Genomic DNA, 27,693 nt, shown 5'->3' on the forward strand with positions numbered 1-27,693 from the left:
ACTTAAGGACGCTTTCTTTTGCATTCTAAATTATGATTATTTAAAAAAAACACCAGTAATTGTGTCTAATTTTTGTGTAGTTAAAAAATAAGTTTTTTGTAGTGACTATATTTTATTCCTTCCATACGATATCTCTTTTACTAATTTTTGTTAGTGTTCAAAATATATGACTGTATTCCTATGATTAGAACAATGAAATGAAACACTGTTTTTGAACGGATAGAAAAGCTTTTTTATTGCTTTGATCAACTAAACTATATGAAACTAAAATGCAGATCGTGCAAGAAGAATATTGTTTTAAAGAATTTTAGTTATTTGGAAAGGGGTCTAAGGCAGCCACCAAAGTCATATGTGGTCAAGCAAAATTAATAACAAAATTGAAATATTGACAAACACTAAGGCATCAACTATATGTGATTCGGTCTTTCTTATTTATTTTCTGTTTACGGCACATATATATGAAAGGTGCATTTCATATATGGGAAATGAAATATTTCTACATTTTTTTGTCGACGGACTTACTTTTCGTTGAAATCGCTTACAATTTACATAGATAAGAAATTTCTTAGCGATTTAGAGCATCCACAACGCGCGCCGCCCGCGTTCCGCGTTTCGAGCCGGAGGAACGAAACGGGCGCGCGACGCGTTGCGGACATACGTTCCGTGCCCAGGCCGTGCCCATGCCGTGCCGTGTGCCGTCGTAGCGAGATGCGGCACGGCCTGCGTCGCCACGCGCTTCGGCGACGTGGCGCGCCCCTGCGTCGTGCGTGACGCTCACTCGCCGGCCCGCGAGTGGGCGTCGTCATTTATGACGCAATAAATCTTTTTTTAATTCAAATTTATAAAAAAAAATTAAAAATGTGTAAATGGTAATATTACTGTTTTATATCCGTTTTTTTCTTTTTTTAATTTTTTTTTATTTTTTACTCTAAATACTCGTAATTCATCCTCATTTCACACAACTACACATCTATTCTTCCTAAAATCAACTTCATTTCCTCTCCAATTTTCATCTAACATCTCATCAAAAAATATTCGGCGACTGCAACTCCAGCAGTGGCGGCTCCGGCGGGTGGGATCTCAACACGTTTACCGATTGGGATACCATGTACAACACACTTGGTGGTTCCGGTTCGTCGACGCCGGGCACGGCGGGTTCGGGGACACCGGGTGGGTACCAACCACCCACTTTCGACGTGGATGCATACGCTCGACCCTCCGCCCCGCGGTATTCGCAGGGATTATCCCAGATTCAGGAGGATCTAAGCCGACATCCGTACAGCAACAACGAAACGATGGCGGTGTACAACGCCTGGATCACCGTCTCGTACGATCCCATCGTCGGGAATCAACAAGCCCACAAGCGCTTCTAGGAAAAGGTCACCGAGATCTACCACCAGATTAAGCCGAAAGGCTCTTGGAAGCGCACATATACAATGCTCCGCTCTCACTTTGGCCGAGTCGACAAACAGGTCAAAAAATTCCACGGCATCTACTCGACCGAAGCGGCGCACTACCAAAGCGGAGCTTCGGGAGCCGACATTCTGAGGGCGGCTTTGCGCGTCTACAACCAGGACACCGACAAACAATTCAGATTTGTTGATGTTTGGCAGGCTGTCAAGGACGAGGAACGGTGGGTCGGCGGTGTCCGCTCCAGCTCGGGCTCAACCTCGAAGCGCATGAAGCACACGGCGAGTGACCAATACTCGTCTGGTGACACCGGTGAGGGCAGCTGCGGACAAGAGGGTGCACCGTAGGAGTTTGCGGGTACGGCCGGCGATGACGGGGGATCCAGCTGTGCGCGCAAGGGACGAAGGCGGCTAGAGCGAGGAAAGGCCGAGGCGAATCAAGCCAGGCGGGCTCGGGGGAGGCTCGAACACCCTTATGGCGGTGTACATGACCGCCACAATGGCGGACACTTCCCGCTTCTCGCCCTCCTAATACGTGGCCTGGTGGAACGGAATTGTGCATATGGCAGCACAACTTGGCCTTCCGACTCCCCCTCCACCTCAACCGCCTTCGGTGGATGATTCGCCGGCAGAGTAGTTTTTTTATTTTCTTTAAATTTGTATTTTAAATTATGCAACGTTTAATTTTTTAGGATTTTAATTGTGTGTTTTTTATTTTTTAGAATTTTAAGTTGTAATTTTTTTATGTTGTGTGTTTTTTAATGAAGTGTGTTTGTTTTAATTGAATTGGGTTGGAAATAAAAATAAAAATGAAATTGAATGAATAGTAATTTAAGGAACGGTTAAGAAACGGCTAAGGAACGGAGGGTTGCAGGTTCCGTTCCTTAGTTAAGGAATGAAGTTAAAAAGTACAGTGGGGCCCGTAAATAGTAGTTTAAGGAACGGTGGGGGAATAGCGTAGTGGATGCTCTTATGTATATAAGTAACAATTTTGTCTCTGACTTAACGTTTCAGCTTCATTCATTCTGGTCTGATTTTGTTTTCTTGTTGTAACTATTAGCATATAGTTAGTTCTAGCTAGTTAATATTATTTAGTAAAACATAATTTTAAAAATTTCTATTGAAATTTTACAATAAATAATCAAAACAAATGTTTATAACTAAAAAGCAATTAAATTACAATAATTGAAACCCTTAATTGGACTAACGAATCTATTGAAAATATGGAAATTGAACGAAATACATGAAAAATAATTTTAAAAAAAGTTGGTAATGGGACACAAATTAAGTGAAACACCAAACTAGAGATCATGGATCCTAAATAAGCTTCGCCACCCCTTATATGATATTACAAAAATTTACAATTTTCTTTTAAAAATAAATCTGAATTATAGTTATACCGTCAAAATCCAAAACCTGATAACTATTAAATAACACGTCCATGTAAAGTAACCTAATCAATTTAAATTAATTTTCCATTTCAGACCAATTCTTCGCAATGGCAGCAGGTTCCACCATCAATCATACTCTTGCTCCACCATTTCATAAAATAAGACTGCTTTTATCATTTTGATTTATCTAATAAAAATAGATAAATTGATTTATGAAGTTTTATTTATTTTTTGTTCAGTTGAATCATTCTCTATTAAAAATACCCTAGTCAATTTTCTTTCTCTCTCTCCTAAGTTACCAATTACTCGTATTATTTCAAAATATGTTATTTTATGGATGGATGGCAGGAAGTATATAAACAAATAAAAATCTCTATTTTAAATAAACATAATGCTAGATATATTACATCAAAAAACAAAACAAAAAGAAAGATAAATGTTTGATTGTTATGCTCATTTACATGATAAATTCAGAACATGTTGGCCCCTCAGATTAACATCCATGCTACAATTCATCGAAGCAGTTCTATGCCTATTAACAATCTTCATCACTCGAATCTCACCTCGCAACTCCGCCACCATCACTAATCTCACCAAATTCAATTCAATATCTCTGCTAATATTCATATAATTCTCCGACGGCCCGCCGCTCGCCTCCACGGCCGCGCCGATCCGTCCCCGCTCCCGGGCGCCAACTCTTCCGCCGTGGACGCTCCCCGCCCCAAACGTGGCGTTGCCGTACAACAAAGCGACGCTGCCGCCGCGAAATTCGAAGCGGCCGAAATTCGTGTTGTGGAGGGTGAGATCGGCGGTCATGGTCATGTTCAGCGAGGAGGCGTTGTAGCGAAGGCCCTGTACGACGACGTTTGATAGGCGGAGAGACGGGGGCTTGATTCGGAGGACGACGAGGCCGAATATTAAGAAGGCGATGCTTAGTAGAACGACGGAGGTGAGGATGTAAACTAGGGTTTTGCTCGCGCCTTCTTGTTTTGGTGTTGGTTTATTGGTTTTGAATTCGTGGATTTTTTGATGAGTTATTTGTGGTGGATTAAGGTGGTTTTCCTCCTCCATTTTGTTCATATTGGATGTATAATAGTAGGAAGTGAGGATTTTGCAATTGCAAGTTGTGTATCATGTGTCAAAGGCAAAGGCGGCATCTAATTCATACTCCCTCCGTCCCAACTTAATTGTCACTCTTAGAGTGGGCACGGATATTAAGAAATGTAAAGAAAAGCTGGTTTGAAAAGTTAGTGGAATGTGAGACACATTTTTTTATATTAGTTTTATAATAAAATATGAGTAGAGTGAGTTAGTGGAACGTGAGACCTACTTACTATTTATGGTAAAAATGAAATGTCACAATTAAGTTGGGACGGACCGAAATGAAAAAGAGTGACAATTAAGTTGAGACGGAGGGAATACTTTTTACTAAAAAGGAAAATGACTTAAGTAATTAATATGGAACGTCCAAAATGGAAAATGACTCCTCTAATATGGAACGGGGGGTTAAAATATTAAGTAGAAGTTTGTTTAATTAGTTGAATGGGTCGGGAAATGGAGATAAGTTCAAGGTGGTCCATTAGGTCGCGCTCGTTGCCATCACTATAACTTTATTATTTTCGTTTAATATGGTTATAGCTAGAAATCAATTTGCGGTTATTTGAGTGAGATAGTGATAAAAGCGACCCCTAAGGTTTAATTACTTTGAAAAAGATTCATTTTAAGTTGACAAGTAAGAACGTTCCCATGAGATAATTGCAAATGTTTGTGAATAAATTTATTTTCGTTTCAGAGATGAATTAACTTTCTTAAGTTTGTACGACTCCTTATCTTAGCGAGTGCGAACACTCCAAACAAAAGTATAGGAAGAACATATTGAGGGTTATTTCACTACTAGAAAAATTGCTTCTCACTACACTTTTTTTATCACACTTTATAAAAAGTGTCAGCATAGATGTACTATCTACACACTAGCTTTTCACTGCACTTTATAATATATTGTTACTGCACTTCAACATAAAAAGTGCCATCATAGATGTACTATCTATGCACTACCTCTTACTACAGGTACCCGGTGCTGCACTTCCAAAAGTGCCATTACAGGCAAAGTGCCACAACAATAGTTTTCTAGTGGCAATTTTAGGTGTCATTAAAGGCCAATTTTCTAGTAGTGTAAATTTTAGAAGTGGCAACATATCGAAATACTTCATCCAAATGAGCAACGCCATCAATCAAAATTCATGAATTAAAAAATAACGAAATATAATACTCCTTCCGTCCCAATAAAGATGATTCACTTTCTTTTCTAGTTTGTCCAACTCAAGATGACACATTACTAAATATAGAGAATATTTTTATCTCAAGAAAAAGTTGGAATGTGGGTCCCACTTTTATATACTCCCTCCGTCTACAAAAAATAGAGCACATTTGCCATTTTTGGTTGTCCACGAAAAATAGAGCACATTTTAAAAATGAAAGTTTTCAACAACTTCTCTCTTACTTTTTTCCCTTCTCTCTTACTAATAATATGGACCTCACATTCCACTAACACAACTTCTCTCTTATTTTTTTTTCCTTCTCTCTTACTTTACCAATTTTACATTAAAACTCGTGTCATTCACAATGTGTCATATTTTTTGTGGACGGAGGGAGTATTATTTTTTAATAAAATGTTAGTGGGGTGAGTTAGTGTAATGTGAGTCTATTGGCATATATAGTAAAAGTGAAATGTGATATTTAATGGAGGACATAAAAGAAGGAAAAATGAGACATTTAAAAGTGGATGGAGGTAGTAATAACGATAGTATATTGAAGGTAATATATAGTCGAGTTTTAAGAAATTGTTTGACTTTATAAAAGTAAGTGGTAGAAAAAGTTAGTGGAATGTGAATCACACTTTTATATATTGATTTTTTAATAAAATGTGAGTACGGTGACTTAGTGGAATGTGAGTCTTTATTGCAAAATATAGTAAAGGTGAAATATGATATTTAATGATGAACATAAAAGAAGGAAAAATGAGATACTTAAAGGTGGTATTGTATAAACTTCAAACTATGATATGAACCGTTAGAAAATGTCAATAAATGACAAAATAATATCAACAGAAAATGTCGATACAATATCAACTGTTGACACTGTGTTGACATTTTCTCTGTTATTTTATTTTCTGTTGATATTTTCCAATGATCTATATCATAATTTAAAGTTTATACAATATTTAGAGTTTGCATTTGATTACGTGCACGTAATTTACTGGGAAGGAGGTAGAAGAATCAAGAATGTAATGGGTCTACAATCTACACAATCTACATTCGTGTGCAGGTTATTCAGGTCAGGTGAGTTTCAATTGTGATTATATGTAAAATCGGGGCTCGTCTGGGCCCATGCTTGTTAGAAGTCCACCTCAGCCCAGATAAAAATTGGTCCAAGCCCAGACCACCAAAGCCCCAATTGAATAATTAGTTCTAGCCAACTTTTTTTTATTAAGCTTTATCAGCTTTTAACTGTTGCAATTATTTTGATTTTTTTATATCAACTTATACAAGTACAACTCAATTTTTTCTCAGGTTAAATGTTTGAATTAGGGTGTGGAGTCGTTAAGATTTTCTATATAACGACTCCTACCATGGTCAGGTTGAATAAGATTAGGATTTTATTGTACGTAATCTCTGCTCAATTTGAGGTGTTCATAAGAAGAATATTTTATTGTACATAAGCTTTGGTCAATTGGAATCGAATCCAGTAATTATCTTGAACTAGAAAACTCGTAAAATTAGTTATTTAAACTAAATTAACAACATCTATAATTAATTATTCAATTATTACATTTGATATTTTAAACACAAGCAAATAACTAATAAAAAGGAAGCCCAAATTTTTCAAAATTTTGGACAATGAGATCAATATTAACTTTCATAGTGACATAAGTTAATACTCCCTCCGTTCCATAGTAAAAGAAGCGTTTCTTTTTGGCATGGAGATTAAGAAAAATTGTGTTAGGTGAGTTAAATAAAGGGAGAATAAAGTGAAAAATAAAAAAAAGGTAGAGAGATGAAGAGAGAAAAAAAGTAAGAGAGATTAAAGTAGGTCTGGAAAAATGTGTTGGTTTTTATTAAAAAGGGAAATGACTCTATTATTATGGAACGTACCAAAATGATAAAATGACTTCATTACTATGGAACGGAGGAAGTATAGAGATTAAATTGTATAGTTAACTCGCCTAAGTTCAAACTTTTTTTATCGTGTAAATGCTGGTGACTAAAGTGGTTTTCTGTAACCACAGGCACCATTAACACATATTCACCATTCACTATAAATGAGGGTTAAAAATAAGCTTTTGCTAAAAATGGCCGGTGAAAATGATTGTGGAAAGTTTCTTGATTAGGTGATAAAATTTCTAATTAGTATTCTTGATCTTTTTCTCCTAGTCTCTCCGTCCCAAGTTACTTGAATCGTATTCCATTTTAGGTTGTCCCAAGTCACTTGAGTCATTTCTCTTTTTGGCTAAAAACAAAACATCTAATTACACTTACTTTATTTTTTCTTTTACTTTACCATCTCTCTCATCTCTCTTACTTTATTCTCTCTTCTACCTTATTTTACTTTATTTAACTCATTAAACACAACTTTCTTAAATCTCGTGCTGAAAAGAAACGCTCAAGTAACGTGGGACGGAGGTCGTACAATTTTCAACCCGTACTATCTTTTTCTCTATTTTTTTCCCAAGATATTCTTGCTCTGAGGTGGATTGAAAGGAATTGACTAGTGAAGAAGATGCAAATAATCATCAAGTCTAGAAAGTCATCAAATCAATAATTTAGTGAGCTTGTTCTAGGATCATTTTATCCATATATTGCTTTTTAATTTACTCATCTAGGTCTATATGATTGCAATGAATGAATTCTAAAATCCATGATGTCTACAACCTTCTAAACTTGATCTTTGCTTTGGTGGTGAAGTATTCTTTATCGAACATTCCCTTCACTTACCACACACATATAACAGAAGTAGTTTACAAAATATAAAATATTTGGAATAGCTATTGATGATTCATCACTTTGCTCTATGAATTCATGGTCGCATAGCATGTATGAACCTTTAGAGAAATAGTACGCATTCAAAAAATAAAATTATCACCTTTGTGATTCAATTTCAAACCTAACTACTAATACATTAAACTAATTGAGGAATCCCGTAGATCTTCACAATTCAATGACTAAAAATATTCTAAGTTTATAGACGTATCAATTCTAGTCGTATATAACATCTTAGAAAATAAAATTGAATAAAAAGTTCTGAAATTTTATATATTTAATCATATTTTATTTGTAATGATTGAAAAAGCATATAAATTTTACAAAACGGCATAAAAATAGAGATAAATCCCACGATTTACCATAAAATTATTCGCTTTTAAGTATCCCCTCGTTGTTTTGCTTTACGCTAACATAATTACCAAGCCGCTTAATTCTTATAATAAGTAAAATATATAACCAATAGTTGGGGGATAATAATTATCAATCAAAAAGTTCAATCTTTTAGTCTTTATTTTCTTTTGTTAGTATTTTCAATGTCGGGAGGAATGCATTCATCTACTATTCCAATAATTTTATTTTATTTTTCTTTTTTTAGAGGGACTATGCCATCATTGAACGAAATGATATCCATTAAATTCAACATGGTCGGGCCAGTCTACTATTCAAATTGATGTATGATTGGGGTTCTTAAACCACACACGACACCCAAATGAATTTGGAAAAGTAACAACAAAGAATAAAGTTAGGAAAATAATGAGACCAAATACAAGGGTAGGCCAAAGGAGCATAGTCCCTAAGAATGGACATGGTTGATGCGCTGTTCGTTTATAAATGGAAAGGTAGGGAATAATATGGTGGGAATAATAAGATAAAATTGTTAGTTTAATGTGAAATAGCTTCTTGTCAATTCGACATTTGTCCCACTATTCATTGATGAGGGCAAAACTTTTGTTTGGTTTTGGTGTCTTGATTGACTAAATAGGGAAAGGATCTTGCTTTTGAGATTTTTTTTAGTTGCACTTTTTCCATATTTTTTTGCACTTTTAGATGTGATCAAAGTAAAGGTTAACTAAGTGAAGTTAGTTAATTGTAATACTCCCTCCGTTTCAAAAGAATACATAAATTTGAAATGACATGAGAATTAATGCATAATTAGTAAAGTAAAAAAAATGAAAAGAAGAGGAGTTCAAATAGTATTAATGAATAGTGAAATCCACATTATTATTAATGCTTAATAGTGAGTCATAGTAGTATAAGTTGTAAATAAATAAATGTGTATTAGTAACAAGTTTAGGAAAATTCCATAAATGGAAATGAGATATTTTATAGAAAGGGAAAAAGAGAAGGATGTGTTTGGGGAAAATGCTACAAAGTGATTCAAATAGTTACTTTCTGTTCCTAGTAATTGAATTTTAATCCCCGTTGTTATTTTCGTATGAGATATCAGTCATGGACTCATGAAAGTACTATCATATAAAAGCTTTATAAAGTATGCACTTGTTAAGGACTCGCTCCTCAACGATGATCGGCGGCACGGTGGCTCGGCGATCACGACACTCCCGGCGTCCTGCACACAGGATTGGCGGTGCTTCTAGGGCGGCTGTGCGCGGAGGTTCTCCGACGGCCAGCGACCAACTAGGGTTTGTAATAAAGTCTTGCTTTTGTGGGCAATTCACGTGAATTTTATTGATATCCAAAAGTGAATGAACATAGCCCTATTTAAAGACTAAGGACCCTAGGGTTGGTTCGACTTCTAATCCTAATCATCTCGGGAAAGAACCAACAAAGAAAACCCGAAACGGAGCTTATAATTACGCTCGACTCTATAAGGTAATTAAATAATCAAAATAAACTAATATCCAAAAATAAGAAATAAATAAAAGGAAAGTAATACTCACAACACTACTTTGGAACGTAATCTCCGAACAAGTCCGGTGGGCATCGATTCCTCCATCCCTTGGTCATCACGATCGATGGCGGCATGTTCTTCTCTACCGGCGCCTCCGCCTCTCGTGTTGTCTCTATCACCGGCGCTTGTGGCTCTAGCGCAGGGTCTGTATCAACCCCCCTCCATAGCAACCTCCTTGTCCTCAAGGAGCACGTTAGGAAACTTGCGCTGCACCAGTTCGGCCGGTTCCCACGATGGCGACTCAGTGCCATCGGACCAACGTACCAACACATGCTCCACAGGTCTATCCTCGTGCCACAAAACTCGCCTATCCAACACCCGTATCGGATAAACGACCGGCTTGTCCCCAAAGAACTCCGATGGAAGCTCCATGCCAGTCTCAGAGTCGCCGCCTACCACAAACTTGCGAAGGAGGCTCACATGGAAGACGTTGTGAATCCTACTCCCCTCCGGCAAGCGTAACCGATACGCGACTTGCCCAATTCGCTCTAACACCTCAAACGGCCCATAGTATCGCCGCGCCAGCTTGGTCGACTGAGGACGAGCCACCGAATGTTGCCGATACGGCTGGAGCTTCAATAAGACTAAGTCGCCCGCCTCAAACTCCACATTTCGATGGTGTTTGTTGGCCGACTCGCGCATTCGCTGCTGGGCGCGCTCTAAATTCCGTCGCAACTCCACTAATAACTCCCCCCGTTGACGGATCACTTCCGCCGCTGACGGAGGTGTCGACCTCGATGGGACCGCGAAAATTAAACTCGGTGGCTCTCGGCCATAGAGGGTCTTATATGGAGACATTCCCAAACCTGCATGATGGAAGCAATTCAAGGCTAGTTCTGCCCAAGGAAGAAAATTCGCCCATTTGGATGGTCGATCTGCTGTGAAGGCTCGCAGATACTGTTCCAAACCTCTATTCCGAACCTCCGTCTGGCTGTCCGATTGTGGGTGGTAGGCCGTTGAGAAATTTAATTTCGTGCCACTGAGGCGCATCAAATCCTCCCAACACTGGTTTAAGAACACCGAGTCCCTGTCGGAGACCAACGTCTTTGGAAAACCGTGGTGGCGAACAACCATATTGATAAACAAATGAGCCACCTTCAACGCATCAAACCTCGCGGGTAATGGGGCAAAATGTGCATATTTAGACAAACTATCTACGACCACCATGATCACCGTGTAGCCGCGGGATCGAGGCAAGCTGGTAATAAAGTCCATGGACACATCCTCCCAAACTTGGGATGGAAGTGGTAGCGGCTGCAACAACCCGGCCGGCTTCTGGGTAGAGTATTTCGTCGTCTGGCACACGATGCATGCTTCCACAAACCTCTTTACCTCTTTCTTCATGTTTGGCCAGTAAAAATCCGCCGTTACGTGACGCCACGTGCGCTCGAACCCGGGATGACCCGCTGACTGAGAGCTGTGATATTCGGTCAATATCGGCGTCCGTGCTGAAGAACGCGAGCTCACAAATATACGGCGGTTATAGTAAACCAGTCCGTCCACCAAGGATAAATATAGCGGAGCCCGCCCCGCCTTTATTTCGGCTGTGATTTCACGCATTTCCGGGGAAGACGCGGTTTCTCGACGGAGTAAATCCAAGAGCTGCGGGATAGGATGCGCCGCGGCCGCCAGAAGTGCGCCGCTGCGCTCGGCATCGGGCCCCACCTCGATCGCCGGTGTCGCTACCGCATGTGCGTCGGACGGCTCGTCTTCCTCACACCTTGACAGCGCGTCCGCCGCTCGATTCGTGATCCCCTTCTTATACTCGATAACGAACTTATAGCCCATGAGTTTCCGTACATAGAGCTGCTGTTCCGGCGTCTGCACTATCTGTTGGAGCAATTCTTTCAAGCTCTTCTGATCACTCCTAATGACGAACTCTCTCCTAAGTAGGTATTGACGCCATTTCTGCACAGCCTCGACGATCGCATATAACTCTTTGTGATACGTGGATGCGACTCGGCGACGAGGGCCAAGCTTCTTGCTAAAAAATGCAATCGGGTGACTATCTTGGAGTAATACTGCACCAATGCCCGTATCAGAAGCGTCCGTCTCGACGCAGAAAGTCTTCTCAAAATCAGGTAGACGAAGCACTGGGGCCGTCGTCATGGCTCCTTTAAGATCCAAGAAACTAGAATCCGTCTCCGGGGTCCACACAAACGCGTCCTTTTTCAATAAATCCGTCAAGGGCGACTCAATCAGGGTGTATCCCGCTATGAAACGACGGTAATAGCCGGTTAGTCCAAAAAAACTGCGGAGTTGCCTAACATTCTTCGGCTTCGGCCAAGCTGTCATTGCACTAATTTTGCTGGGGTCGGCCATAAGGGAGCCATTGCTGATCAAGTGCCCCAAATACTCTACGGTGGAACTGCAGAACGAGCATTTGGATAACTTGACGAAGAAACTGTTGTCTTGTAGAACCTTCAATACCGCGGACAAGTGCTCACCATGCTCCTCCAGATTTGGGCTGTAAACCAGTATGTCGTCGAAGAACACAATGACGAACCGCCTTAGCATTGGTTGAAAAATTGCGTTCATTGCCGCCTGGAATGTGGACGGGGCATTCGTCAACCCAAAAGGCATCACTAAGAATTCGAAATGGCCGTCATGGGTTCGAAAGGCAGTTTTAAATACATCCTCCTCCTGCATCCTGATCTGATGGTACCCCGACCGCAAATCAAGCTTCGTAAATACCCGGGCCTTCCCCAACTCATCAAAAAGCTCGTCCGCCGTGGGTATAGGAAAGTGGTCCGGTACCGTGGCGGTGTTCAGTGCACGATAATCAATGCAGAAGCGAAAAGATCCATCTTCTTACGAATCAGTAGTACTGGTGAAGAGAACGGACTGATGCTTCTCTGAATAATCCCCTGGTCAAGCATGTCTTTGACTTGCCGCTCTATCTCATTTTTTTTAAAATAGGGATAGCGGTACGGTCTTACGTTGATCGGTTTCGTGCCCGGCAACAGATGTATGCGGTGATCAAAAGGGTATAATGGTGGCATCCCGGACGACATGCTGAAAACCGGTCTGTAAGTCTCCATAACTGCTGCTATGGCCGGCGGAAGATCAGCCGGAAAATCCTCGCGGACCTCGGATGTGGTGGTGGTCGTCTCCGGTTCCAAGAGCATAATCTCATATACTTCCAAACCTCCCGAAGGGGACATCAAAGCCGCCAGTGAGGCTCCATCTATCTTACGGGCAGGTGGCGTAACCCCCGTTAGCGTAATACGGCTCTCCCCGTGAACAAACTCTAATGTTTTTCCTGCGAAATCTGCGGTCACCTTCCCCAACGATTCCAGCCAGTCCATACCCAGAATCACATCTGGACCGTGAATAGGTAGAATATGGAGATCCACCATGAAAATCGAGCCCTGCACCTCCAATTTTGTCTGTCTGGAAACATGAGTGCAAAGAAGGGCCGCCCCGTTGCCCACAATCACCTTGAAAGGATGAATAGGCGAGAGTGGCAAGTGCAGTGATTCAGCAACCTTCGGGTGGAGAAAATCTTGGTCGCTCCCTGTGTCAATTAGGACACACACCTCGCGATCGTGTATAACTCCCACGACCTTCATCGGTCGAGATCGGCGACCCCCGTCCATCGCGTGAACATGCGACACGTCCGTGGGCACAGTCTCATCAGCCGGGCATCCATCCGAGTCCTCATCATCTCCCTCTTTGTCCTCCGCGTAGCATAGCAGTCTCTGTTTGCACACGTGCCCGACAATCCACTTCTCGAGGCAATAGTAACACAAGCCCCGACGGGTGCGTTCCGTCTTTTCAGCTTGGGAAACCTGAATCTCGCCGAAACGCGGCCTTTCCCCACTGCGACCCACGGAACCCGTGGTCTGTCCCGCGGCGGCTGTGCCTGTTGCCGCTGTCGGTGCTGCGGAGGTACTTGCCAGCCCTCGGCTATCACGGTTCTGCCAAGGCTGACGCGACCAAAAACGCGGGCTGCGGACCATGCTCTTGCGTGTCATCCGTCCACTCTAAAATTAAGGCCATCGCAGCTGCTAATGACTCAGGTCTGTGCAACTTCACGCGCTCCTGAATGTCTCGTTTGAGACCCGCTACAAACAAGGTGAACAACTCCGATTTCGAGACCCCGTGGACCCGATTCAAATATTTCTCAAACGTATTGTGGTATTCCAACAGTGATCCGGTTTGCGTGAGTTTGGCCAATAGCCCGAAATAATTCTGAAAGCTCCTCCTATCGAAACGATGGCGAACATCCCCCAGAAACTCATTCCATGTAACGAATTCGTTATTCACAGAGTAATTAAAGACCCATTCAGCTGCAGGTTGATCAAATAACATCACCGCATAGTGTAATCGTTGAGCTTCGGGCATCATAAGGTGATTGAAATAGTATTGGACTCTAGAGATCCAATTAGCCGAGTCTGACCCGTCGAAACACGGCGGATCCATCTTCACCCCTTGCTGTCTCTCGAAACCCTGCCCGTTACTCTGATATCTCTGCGGTGGGTCCCAACACGTCGTCGGACGATCATAAGACTGATCGCCCCCCATACGTATTTCCCTGGGTGAGGTTACCGTGCGTCGTCCGTCCGGGTCCATTACGACCCAAGTTATTGCGGCGTGGTCTGGACTCATGCTGCCCCTCGCGAAAACCCCAGGGAGGGTTTCTCCCGCGAGCGGTCCTCTCTCCGGGTCTCAGGCGACGCACCTCGTCGTACTCCCAATCATCTCCATCGTCAAAGCTCAAGGGAGGCTCCGCATCACGTGACCAAGACGGGTGAGGATTCTGAAAACGGCGGTCCGTGTCGTCTCGCCCCGTCTCGAATTTTTCCAACCTCTCCAATCTCTCCAACACGTGATCTAAGGTAGTGGGGCCGGCTTCCTCTTGTCGCGGCTCCTTTGGCTGGCGAGTTTCCCCGCCGCCGTCTTCCATATCGTGTCTATTGAACACTCCACCATCTCGGCGGCCCGCCCTCGGCTGGCGGCTCCCGAACCTGTACGGTGGGTAGGAATCTTGGCGGCTTGCGCCCCAAACGGCCATGCCGTTGTTGTCGAAACGCTTCATGAGTACTGGATGAAAGCACCAGATGTTAAGGACTCGCTCCTCAACGATGATCGGTGGCTCGGTGGCTCGGCGATCACGACACTCCCGGTGTCCTGCACACAGGATCGGCGGTACTTCTAGGGCGGCTGTGCACGGAGGTTCTCCGACGGGCAGCGACCAACTAGGGTTTGTAATAAAGTCTTGCTTTTGTGGGCAATTCACGTGAATTTTATTGATATCCAAAAGTGAATGAACATAGCCATATTTATAGACTAAGGACCCTAGGGTTGGTTCGACTTCTAATCCTAATCATCTCGGGAAAGAACCAATAAAGAAAACCCGAAACGGAGCCTATAATTACGCTCGACTCTATATGGTAATTAAATAATCAAAATAAACTAATATCCAAAAATAAGAAATAAATAAAAGGAAAGTAATACTCGCAACACTACTTTGGAACGTAATCTCCGAACAAGTCCGGTGGGTGTCGATTCCTCCGTCCCTTGGTCGTCGCGATCGATGGCGGCATGTTCTTCTCTACCGGCGCCTCCGCCTCTCGTGTTGTCTCTATCACCGGCGCTTGTGGCTCTAGCGCAGGGTCTGTATCAACACTCTAAACGTCCTCATTTAGAGACCACCTCTAACTCATGTGCATAGCAAGATCTCCAAAGAAAAGACTACGACTATAGATAATTGGTATAAATTGAACTGTCACTTGTGAATTTAGTATTGGAGCACCGTCAATATTATTGTTACGGGGTATTCATGCGCGGTTGCTTGTATTTCATTTTCTTCTACCTCTTGCACTGCACTAAGTTTAATTATAATTGATTTAGTTAAACATTTGTTGTTGATTTCTGATGAAACTAGATCAAGAATTCGATTTAATTTAGCAGTGTGTGTATGAGTGTTTGAGAAAGAGGATTGAGGAAGAAAGTGAATGAATTCTTATTGAACAATGAACGGAAATCACACGATTATACAACTCAGAAAATCTCTTCTCATAATGAGCTCACATCTAACTTTTATACTCTAATAACCAAGTGTATGAGATCTACACTAAGTCAGTTACAACAACACACAACTAATCCTAACGGCTAGTTTGACAGCTCACTTCTTCACCCTCCTTTCTTGATTACGTATGTTGCAGCTTCACCTTAAGCTCCATGCGCTCGGCTGCTGTGCATGACCATAACTCCTAACAATCTCCACCTTGGTCATCACAGCATCAGAAGTCTGCCTTGAGTAAGTTCACCAGCCTGCAACAATACTCAAACTTTTCTTTGCTCAATGGTTTAGTGAGCATGTCATCCGGATTGTGAGCAGTGTCTATCTTCACCACCCTCACTCTTCCACTCTCCACCTCATCTTTGATAAAATGGAGTCTCACATCCATATACTTACTTCTTTCGTGAAACATTTGATGTCGAGCCAAACAAATTGTTCCACAGTGGATTGTAACACCTTCTTGCTTTATCCCAAACTCAGAAATCAAGCCCCTTAGCCACTTGCTCTCTTTTACAGTTGAAGTAAGTGCCATATATTCAGCCTATGTAGTTGATAGACCAACTACATTCTGCAGACTTGATTTGCAGCAGATAGCAGATCCAAACTAAGTGAACACATAACCTGTTTATGATCTTCTGGTGTCAAGGCTGGAAGCATAATCAGAATCACAAAACCCAACTATGGGCTCATTCTCTGCTCCACCTTTTTTAGTGGATAGAATCTCAAGCTTTTCAGCCCCTTTAAGATACCTCATAGTCCATTTGAGAGCACTCCAGTGACTTCTTCCAAAACCAGACATGTATCTGCTTGTAGAACTTATGGCTTGAGCAATGTCTGGCCTTGTGCAGATCATCATGTACATCAAGCTTCCTACAATATTGGACTAAGGGATCAACTCCATTTCCCTATTCTCCACTTCACTTTTAGCCAGCTGATCTTTTGACAGCTTGAAATGCACAGCCATAGGAGTTGTTGCACTCTTCATGTTCTTACTCTTGAACTTCTACAGAGTTTTCTGGATGTAATCTGTTTGAAACAACCATAGCTTGCCTTCTCTTCTGTTTCTGACTATATCCATACCAAGGATCCTTTTTGCAACTCCAAGATCCTTCATTTCAAACTCTGCATTTAGCTGAGACTTCACTCTACTGATTTCATCAACATCAGGACCTGAAATCACCATATCATCTACATATAACAACAAGTAGATTGGCTCCTTGTTTTGCTGCTTCTTAACAAAAACACAGCTATCATATAATGATCTACAGAAACCCTATTTTGACAGACTTTCACCAAACTTCAGATACCATTGCCTACTACTTTGTTTAAGACCATATAACCTTTTTTTTAGTATGCACACTTTTTGCTCTGATCCAGGTATCTCAAATCCCTGAGGCTGAGCTAAGTAAATAGTTTCCTCAAGATCTCCATTTAGAAATGTTGTTTTTACATCAAGCTGTTCTAACTCCCAATTCTTCTTTGCTGCTACAACCATCAGAACTCTAATGGAATTATGCTTGACCACAGGAAAAAAAAACTCATTGAAGTCAATTCCCTCTTCTTGATTGAAGCCTTTTGCCACAAGCCTTGCCTTATATCTTATCTTCTGTGACTGAGCTACTTCAACTTTCTTTTTGAACACCTATTTACAACCAATCACCTTTCTAAACTCAGCTTTATCTACTAAGATCCTTGTTCTTGATTAATGAGTCAATTTCTTCCTTCATAGCCTAAATCCATTGTTTAGACTCAGGGCATTCAACTGCTTCAGCATATGAGATTGGCTCAGAAAACTTAATATGTGCAGCTACATGCAATGCATAAAAGAGCATCTCACTATCTCTGTATCTTGAAGGAGGCCTTACATTTACTCTCCTTGTTCTGTCCCTGGCCAACTGATAGCCAGCAAGATCTAGTTGGCTCTGCACTTGAGCCTCAGCATCCTCAGTCAGATCAACATCACTATTCATCATATTATCCTCCACCTCAAAGTGAACATCACTGACCTCCGTCTCAGAGCCAGGCTGACTTTCTTCTGCAGCCTTCTCCAGAAAAGGCATCTTATTCTCAATAAAGACCACATCTCTACTGATTATTATTTTGTTATTTACAGGCTCCAAACACCATAGCCTATACCCTTTGACTCCCTTCTGATACCCCAACATACTACATTTGAGGGCTCTAGAATTGAGCTTACCTTGTTTCTGGTGAGCAAAGGCCTTACATCCAAAAGGCTTTAATCTTAAATAATCCGCCTTCTCACCATACCACCTTTATCTGGTATAGCCCCACCTATGCCAGAAGCTGGGCATTTATTGATGAGGTAGGCAGCTGTAGAAACTGCCTCAGCCCAGAAATGCTTCCTCAAATCAGAAGAAGTCAGCAAGCATCTTACTCTTTCAAGCAAGGTTCGATTCATTCTTTCAGCAATCCCATTCAATTGTGGATTCCCAGGGACTGTCTTATGCCTTTTAATACCTTTTTCTTGACAAAACTGACCAAACTCCTTGGACAGATACTTAAGTCCATTGTCAGTTCTAAGTACCTTTGGTGAAATTCCTCTTTTTCTTTCCATAAAGACACCAAATTTTGAATGTATTAAAGCATCAGACTTCTCCTTTAGAATATATACCCAAACCTTCCTATACCAGTCATCAATTATGGACATATAGTACTTCCCTCCACCCAAACTCTTTACTGATGAGGGACCCCATAGATCAGAGTGCACACGAATAAGTGGTGAAGAAGAAGTATGTTTACTTGTTGGGAAACTAAGTTTTTTAGATTCCCCATCAGGCAGTCCTCACAAGGCTCCAGTTTATCATCTGTTGTAGCATCAATCAAGCCCATTTTGATCAGAGCCTTCAGGCTCCCTTCTGCTGGATGCCCCAACCTTGAATGCCAGATCCTCAAATCTGATCTTGTTACAGAATGTGACTATCCAAGAATGACTGTTGCTTGCAGATAATACAGACTACCTTCCCTTCTTGCAGTCATCTTCACTTGAGAATTCTCACCATTTTCTGATGTGAATGTGTACCCTTTCTTTCAAGAGTTCCTAAAGAGATCAAGTTCCTCTTTACTTGTGGAATATATCTCACTTCTGACAGCAACTTCACTGATCCATTAGCAACTCTCAACAAGATACTTCCAATCCCTCTGATCTTACATGTCTGATTATTCCCTAATAGCACAGATCCATCAACTTCAGAGAGCTCTTGAAACCAATCTCTATTGGGGCACATGTGAAAGGAGCGGCCAGAGTCCATAATCCATGACCCCTCTCCCTTTTCTTCATCACATTCATCACCTCATGGACTTCCCCTTCGTCCTCATTCACTACATTGCTGTGGGACTGATTCTCATTTGCTGTTTTTTCTTCCAAGCATAACAATCACGCTTCAAATGCCCAGACTTCTTGCACCAATGGCAAGACCGAGTCTCTTTCACCCCAGAACCCTCTGATTTCACTTCCTCATTCTTCTTCTTAAACTTCTTCTTGCTGAATTTCTTGATATTGAGTGACTCCGGCTGGGGATCTGATTTTCTGATAACACCTCTCTGCAATTCTTTGGCCATCAAAGCAGCATGAACTTCTGCAAGAGTGATCGATTGGTCCATCCCATACAAAATGGCATCCCTCATCTAATCATAGGAGGCAGGGAGGGCATTGAGAACGAGAATAGCCTTGTCTTCATCACTGATTTTGACATCAACAGCCTCTAGATCATCTATTGATTTACTGAAGTCCTCAAGCTGCTCAGTGATGGACTTATCCTCAGCAAAACTATATGAATAAAGCCTTCTCTTCATGTAAAGTCGGTTGGCTAATGAATTTCCCATGTAGACTTCATCAAGTTTCTTCAAGATCCCAGCGGCGGTTGTTTCAGCTTGTACCTCCCGTAGCACCTTATCCCCAAGGCACAAAATTACAGCACTGTGAGCTTTCAATTGCATCTCCTCGAATTTGGCCTGAGCTTTCTCATCTAGAGCCGGAGCTTTCCCTTTACCCTCTGGATCGACCGGGGCCAACACCGCAGCGAGACCTTGCTGCACAAGAACTGCACACATCTTCATCTTCCAAAGACCGTAGTCATTCTTCCCCGTGAATTTTTCAGCTTCAAGCCGTGCCGCCATTATCACAGACTTTTATTCGATCGGAGCTTCACACCGGATGACGCCAATTGTTGAAACTATATCAAGAATTCGATCTAAACTAGCAGTGTGTATATGAGTGTTTGAGAGAGAGGATTGAGGAAGAAAGTGAATGCACTCTTATTGAACAATGAACGGAAATCACACGATTATACAACTCAGAAAATCTCTTCTGCATAATGAGCTCACATCTAACTTTTATACTCTAATAACCAAGTGTATGAGATCTACACTAAGTCAGTTACAACAACACACAACTAATCCTAACGGCTAGTTTGACAACTCACTTCTTCACCCTCCTTTCTTGATCATGTATCTTGCAGCTTCACCTTAAGCTCTATGCACGTTCGGCTGTTGTGCATGACCATAACTCCTAACAATTTCTGTCTAAGGCAACCCAAATTTCACATTTTTATACAAATTTCCGCCTAGGGCCTTTCTTTATATTCATCGCTTCCTTTTGTTTATTTGGCACTTCTTTTCATCTTGATAGCATGGAGGATCCCGGCTTGTGAGACCTCTGGTTTATATTTTCATGTTCTTATTTTGGATCTTAGTCACTTTTGGGCTAAGATCATGTTGCCGCCCACAAAGGGCGTCTTTGATTTAAAAAAAAAAACTTACAGTGAAAAAAATTACCTTTTAAGGATATAAAAACATAGATGCAATTAATTATGTTGAAATTTTTTTTTTAAAAAACAATAATTTAGAATACCGAAAATGTCCCTAAATTAAGTGATAGACCCTTGATCTATCGGACTAGAGCACCAACGATTTGTAACGAAGCGAAGAACAAGATAAACCATAATTGAGGTGCTAGGGGTGATTTCCTCCAGGACCAAGAATGAGAATAAGTTCATACTTTATTTCTCAATGAATGAAAATACGATTGAATTCTATTATATAGAATTCTAAACCCTATAACACATGTCTTGCTAATCAAGAAACGTAATTAAAATAAAAGATTACAAAAGATATGAAAAATAAATAAATATAACTAACTAAAATAAAAGATCCACTAAAATATTGGAGATAATCTTCAGCGAGATTTGCTAGATCGAGGACACTATCATTAAGACAATTATCTTTAGTTGAGACACCATTAAAAATATTCTTAGTCATTTTCTTTATTGTAGTGTTAGTATATAGTAATTTATAATGCAATTTGACTGACATATAAATGGATCAAGGATTACTATTTTATGCTGGAATTTTCTAGCCGTTAACCTTAATTAAAAGTTTAAATATTGCATGCGTAGTAAAATAGTACTCTCTCCGACTCAGGTTACTAGAGTCGTATTACATTTTGGATTGTCCCAAATTACTTGAGTCATTTCTCTATTTAGCTAAAAACAAAATATCTAATCACACTTACTTTATTCTTTCTTTTACTTTACACTATTTTCTCTCTCTTACTTTTCTCTCTTCTAATTTATTTTACTTTATTTAACTCACTAAACACAACTTTCAGCTTCAATCCGTGCCGCCATATTAGACTAACTTTTTATACACACAATTTAATATAAAACGAATACGGAGTACTTTAATTGGGTTACATATTCCACTTTTATCCACTTACTTTTTTTTTCCACCCCACTTTTATCCACTTACTTTTCTTCACAGGGTTAGATAATTTCTTAAAATTCATGCCGAATCTAAGAGCATCCACAACTGTGCTCTTGCCAGCGGCACGGTTGTGGGCCCGACCCCACTTTTTTTGCCTGCTCTCTGGCAAGAGCACAACACCCACAGCTGTGCTCTTCCACAAGGACGAGCACAATTAATTTAAAATTCAATTAAACAAAAACATTTCCATAAAACTAAAATTCATTAAAAAACCACAATAAATATTACAAATTACAAATAAAATAAAAAAGACATAATTAAAATCCTAAAAATTAAAAATTACATAATTAAAATACTAAAAATTAAAAATTACATAATTAAACTCCTAAAAATTAAAAATTACATAATTATTGGCTAATATTACCCGAGGAAGAGTACTCATCCGACGGCACTAACCCCAATTGTTTTTGGAGACCCAATATCATGGTCTCGTGCGTTTGAAGTTGCGTGGGGGTCATAGTTGACCTATCGGTCATATTGAGTTGGTGTAAGAGCATCCACAGCGAGTTGTTCGGGGGTGGAGATGGCACATAGGGAGCGTGTTCGGGAGCGGGGGCAGATGAAGTCGCGGCGCGACGGCGGTCGGCCACCGCCTTCTTCCTTCCTTGCGGTCGGTGTCGGGAACCGCTTGGTTCGGCGTCGGAGCTACCCAAGTTAGCTCCAGCGAGTTGGCTAGCCACTTCTTCTGAGCCGGCGTCGGATAGGGATACCGACGTTGACCGTTTGGATGAGCCGCTAGAGGATGATGTTACGCCTCGCATATACTTCAGGTGGAACCGCGTTTCCTGCCAAACGTTGAGGTACTTGAACGACTTGCCGTTCATGGATTGGTAGGTGCTCAGCGCGGCAGTGATGATGTCGACCTCACTCCGGCTGCTCCCGGCATTCCGCGTCTCCTGGAGGAAATAGCCATTGAACTTGCCAATTTCTTCGTTGGCTCGGCCGATGCAGTTGCGCACCATACTCTCGTTGCGCTCGATCGTTCCCGGCGGCCGGTTTGCATTGTACCGGTGAGAGACGCGCCACCAAAAGTGATTGCCGGATTGGTTCGTGCCAACCGCCGCATCTTTGGAAATTTCAAAGTACGCCTTGAGCAATTTATCCATCTCCGCCGGAGTGTACGGTGTCCGGACACCGCTACGAGTAGGAGCCGGCGGAGTTTGGGAGGGGGCGATCGGCCTAGGCTCCAGTGTCCACCCGTATCGCCCTTGGGAGGCACCTTGGTCGTCGATAGGGTATGGCCGGTAGCCACCCGGAACGGCCGAATCTTGGGTTTGAGGAGGGGCCGAATATTCTGTTTCCGAACTAGGAAACGGTTGTCCACCAAACTATTCGGGGTTCCAACCGTGAGAGGGAGGGTGGTCATCACCTTGGCCGGACATTGTTATGTTGTAGGGTATGAGATAATGAAGTTGAAAATGGATATGAGAGAATAAAGATGAGAATGGATATAGAGAATGAAGATGAGGATTGTGTAGTTTGATGTGAATTTTTGGGTGTGAAAGTGGGGGTATTTATAGATGAAAGTGTGTATTTTTGGGGGAAAAAAATAAAAAAAAATTTAAAAAGTGTAAAAACCGTAATAAACGGATATATTGTTTTTGGGAAGTGAAATTTTTTTAATTTTTATCGGTTTTTTAATTAAAAACCGATTTTAAATAAAAAAATATTTAAAGGCAACGGCTATGCCGTTGCCCAATCGCCCAACGCCACGTGTCCTGCTCGCTAGCGCGGCGCTGCTCGATGATGCAGCGCCGCGCCAGCGGCGAGACACCACCGTGCCTGCGGCGCGGACGGACGCCGGCTCTTCCGCCACCGTTGTGGATGCTCTAAAGGATTCTTTAAATGGTGGACGAAGAGAGTATAATTTTGATATTTAGAGCATCCACAATGGCGCCTAGCGCACCGCCTAGCCGAGCGCCGGCGCTAGGCGGTCGCTAGGCGAACCATTGGAGGATCCGAAAACCGCCGAGCGGTTTTCCGAAAATCAATTTCGCCTAGCGCTAGGCGGTCAAAAACCACTGGGCTATGTGCTGGGCGATCCGCTCGGCTCCATTGTAGCGCCCGGATCGCCCAGCGCATAGCCCAGCGGATTTTTTATTTTTGATTTTTAATTTTCGAAACACTATATATACGCGATTTGCACTTCATTTTCATTCGCACCACTTGTATTAACGAGTACTCTCTCTATCTTAATTTATGAACAAGATCAACACCGAGAAATGGATCTGAACAAGGAGCCAAGTTCAGGGACGAGCGGTTTTCAAACTCCCCCAATCCCCGTTGGAGGCGGATGGAATCAGATGCCCGGGTACAACAACATGTACCCGTGGCAGCAGATGCTACCCTGGATGCCGACCGGAGGGAGTCCGCCGGGGGGGTTCCCGGCGATGCGGGGTTGGGCACCCAATATGCAGATGATGCAGGGGTGGGCACCCAATATGCAGATGATACCCGGGGGAGGTTCGGCGACGCAGGGGACGCCGGGGGGCGTACCGGCGACGCAGGTGACGCGGGGGGACGTCTATCGCCCCAGTTTTGATTTTTTGACTGCTTCATCGCACACATCGACCCCAACGGATGCGCAGTTCACGCCGAGCGGTTTTGATGATTTTGCGTTGTCGGATTTGGGGTTTGATAGTCTCGGAGTTCCGGAAACTCCCGTTCAAACGGGGGGAGCAGTGCAGGGTAGTGGCGCCCCAAAGAAGAAGGGCAAGGGAAAGAAGGTCGGGGAGTCGTCGCAGCCGGGTGGGGATGACCCCACGGTACGGAGAAGGTGGACGGACGAGGAGAATGTTGCGCTGTCAAAGGCGTGGGTGAGTGTTTGCGACGATCCTCTTGTTTCTAATAACCAGAGGATCGTCAACGTGTGGGGCAAGGTAGCAGCAGCCTACCAGCTATTTTGCCCGGAGGGGAGGCCACACAACGGGGAGAATTGCCGGAAGGCGTGGAACCGAATCAGGGCTGCTGTCTCCCGATTTTCGGGTTTGTATGCCAACGCCCTCCGCATACAGAGTAGTGGCCAAACGGAGGACGACTGCAGGAGGATAGCGGAGAAAGCCTTCCCCCAGCCCGGGTTGTATAAGGACTTCACCTACTGGAACTGCTATCTTGTGCTGAACGACTCCGAGAAATTCCGAGTAGGTGTCGACGCTGGCTGGCCGAAGAATCAACGATTGAACTATACCGGGGATTACAGCGGCAGCAGCGATAGTTCCCACGACCTCCCCGAGACGGACCAGGTGCTCCCCAACCCTCGTTCGTTTGGCCGCCGACCTCGCCCCGCTGGGCAAAAGCGGGCGCAACGGGAGGCGAGGGGGGTCGCCGGGGGTTCCCAGGAGGTCCAGTCGGCATCCCCCTTTGACCGCCAGTCTACAGAGGATCTCAAGTACTTCACGCGTCAACAAACGCGCCAGATGATGGTGAAGACGTTAGCCGAATGGCGAGCGGCGACGGACCCCCAGGAGAAGAGATTTCTCTTCACATTGCTCGAGAGCATGAATGACGATCTGCGTGGAGGCGGCAGCGGCGGTGGCAGCGGAGGCGGCGGTGACAGTGGCGACGGAGGCGGCGGTGGCGGTGGCGACGGAGGCGGCGGTGGCGGTGGCGACGGCGACGACGGAGGCGAGGGAGCCGGCGAGTATTTTTTTTTAAGTAATGTACTTTTTCGATTTTGAATGTAATTTTTTTTTATTAATGTACTTTTTTAAAATTTTTGTACTTTTTTTAATTTATTGTACTTTTTTTTAAAAATTAAAATAGTATTATTAATGTTTCCCGTATATGTTTCGTAAATTAAATTCCGTATATTGTGTTATTAGTGATGTGACTATTGATGTGGCTGGGCTATTTATGATATGGCTAGGCTATGGCTGAGCTATTTCTGATGTGGCAGGAGGATTTTTAGTATTGATGATGTGGCAGGAGGAGTTTGTAGCTAGGCTATGACTGGGCTATTGTTGGGCTATAACCACTGTGGATGCTCTTAATGAGAGAATTCCAAGGGTGCACACGTCAAAAGGTGTTGGCCCTTAAAGAGTAGAAAGCATAAATGTATCTTTTCATTTTCTAGCCTTATACATATAGACATAAAAATCAAACTCGCTGTCTCACTTCCACACAATCACATAGAGACACAGATAACAAAAAAAGATGATGTTCTTATCGAAATCCAAATCAAGAACAGTCCACCACTATCACGATGAGAGTGGAGACGACGGTGAAGCATCCACTTCTCTAACAGTTTGGACAAAATCGCTCGTTTACAGCTGCAGCGGCTTCACCGTCATCCGCTCCGACGGCGGTTTGGCCTATCGGGTCGACAACTACACCGGCCGACCCGATCAAACCATCCTCATGGATGGCTCCGGCAATCCCATTTTCACTATCTGCCGTCGCAAGGTATTAATCTTTATCTTGTTACATATAAAAAATAGTACCCGAATTTGTCTGCTTTGATTTCGATATGAGTTTTAAGAAATGTAAAGAAAAGTAGATTAAAAATTAGTGGAATATGAGTCACTTTTATATATTACTCCTTCCGTCTCTTAATAATAGTCACGTTATTCCATTTCAGTCCGTCTCACTATAGGAGTCACATTTCACTTTTACCATAAATAGAAGTAGGTCTCACATTCCACTAACTCACTTCACTCTTATTCTATTATGAAACCAATATAAAAAAAATGGACTTAATATTCCACTAACTTTTTCAACTCACTATTCTTTATATTTTTTAAAACCGTGCCCACATCAAATGTGACTCCTATTGTGGAATGGAGGGGGTACTAGTTTTATGGAATAATAAAATATGAGTGGAATGAGTTAGTGAAACGTAAAGTTTACTTATCATTTATGATAAAAAGTTAAAGTAGATAATTAACAGGAACATTCAAAAATGACAAAATGGACAATTAATGAGTACAGAGGGAGTAATTCTATATTTAATTAAGTTGTAATTTGTTTGATTTTGAAAATCTGCAGAAGCTAAGGCTGTTGGATTACTGGCTTGTCTACGAAGGAGAATTTGAGATGAAATCGTTGCAGAAGCCTATGTTTTGTGTGAGGAAAAATAACATGAGGCTGAGGCAAACAAAAGTGGATGATGTGGTAGCCTATGTTTACTGTGGGATGTCGGAAAATAGATGCATGTATGTGGTGGAAGGATCCTTTACGCATCGATCGTGTAAGATTATGGATGAATCGAGGAGGGTTGTTGCAGAGATTAAGAAGAAAGAAGCCATGCCAAAAGGTGTATCTTTTGGTTTAGAGGTGTTTCATTTAATCATTAAGGCTGGTTTCCATTGAAGATTTGCCATGGCTATTGTTTTATTACTTGACCAGATGTACTCCTAAATAGTGCTCTTGTGCAAACTCAATGATAATCCTAAATACTTCTTGTTGGGTTGGGTGGATTCGATTCAGTATAGTTTAGTTTCGGGACAAAGCCACATAAGATTAGTCTTGTCTTTTGACAATGCCGTTCAGTTGCTATAATTAATTATAATATGATAATTCATCAATAATTAATTATCACATGAATATTCATTTAGGATTGAGTAGTTAAATTTAATCTTATAAACCAAAAATAATACTACCTCCGTCCCAAAAGAGTATGAAATTTGGGTTCAGCACGAGTATTAATAAATAAGGGGAAAAGTAAGAGAGAGGGTAGTGGAAATAATGTTAGTGGAGAGTTAGGTCCATATTATTATAATGGTATAAGTGTTAATAGTAATGGTATAAGTTGTAAATTAAATGATGTGCAGGGGTTGAATGTTGCTTGAATTTTTTAAAATTAGAAAGTTCATACTTTTTAGGGACGGACGAAAAAAGAAATAGATCATACTCTTTGGAGACGGAGGAAGTAGTATTACATATTTAATCACGAGATATAATCATGTAAATCGAATAGCGCCTTCTATTACAAAATTAATCTCGAGTAACCAAACATCTGTGTAGAGTATTGTATAGAATGTTGGTGTATTATAGTTGATCAGTACATCCTTAATTGCAGTTTAACTTTAATGTAAGCAAGCCTAACACCTGCACATGATTTGGCACTAGACCTCATTTGCTGAAGAAGTATATACATTGTAACATTGAACAATTATTGTAGTTGATCCTGCCGACTTCG

General features: G+C 42.0%; 3 protein-coding genes across 3 annotated transcripts; 1 reads left to right on the plus strand and 2 right to left on the minus strand.

Annotated features, from left to right (window-relative positions):
* Positions 1-3,156: 3,156 nt before the first annotated feature.
* On the minus strand, positions 3,157-3,909 carry LOC121781974 (late embryogenesis abundant protein At1g64065-like). The gene has a single exon (XM_042179671.1). The coding sequence runs from the start codon at positions 3,878-3,880 to the stop codon at positions 3,254-3,256; it is 627 nt and encodes a 208-aa protein (XP_042035605.1). The 5' UTR covers positions 3,881-3,909; the 3' UTR covers positions 3,157-3,253.
* Positions 3,910-12,516: 8,607 nt separating this feature from the next.
* LOC121781590 lies at positions 12,517-13,710 on the minus strand. The gene has a single exon (XM_042179314.1). It carries the CDS (start codon positions 13,708-13,710, stop codon positions 12,517-12,519), a length of 1,194 nt encoding a protein of 397 aa, XP_042035248.1.
* Positions 13,711-25,588: 11,878 nt separating this feature from the next.
* On the plus strand, positions 25,589-26,960 carry LOC121781842 (protein LURP-one-related 17-like). The gene is made up of 2 exons (XM_042179543.1): positions 25,589-25,958; positions 26,541-26,960. The coding sequence occupies exons 1-2, from the start codon at positions 25,710-25,712 to the stop codon at positions 26,862-26,864; spliced, it is 573 nt and encodes a 190-aa protein (XP_042035477.1). The 5' UTR covers positions 25,589-25,709; the 3' UTR covers positions 26,865-26,960.
* Positions 26,961-27,693: the final 733 nt, after the last annotated feature.

Source organism: Salvia splendens, chromosome 20 (assembly GCF_004379255.2).
Source record: "Salvia splendens isolate huo1 chromosome 20, SspV2, whole genome shotgun sequence".
NCBI lineage: Eukaryota > Viridiplantae > Streptophyta > Magnoliopsida > Lamiales > Lamiaceae > Salvia > Salvia splendens.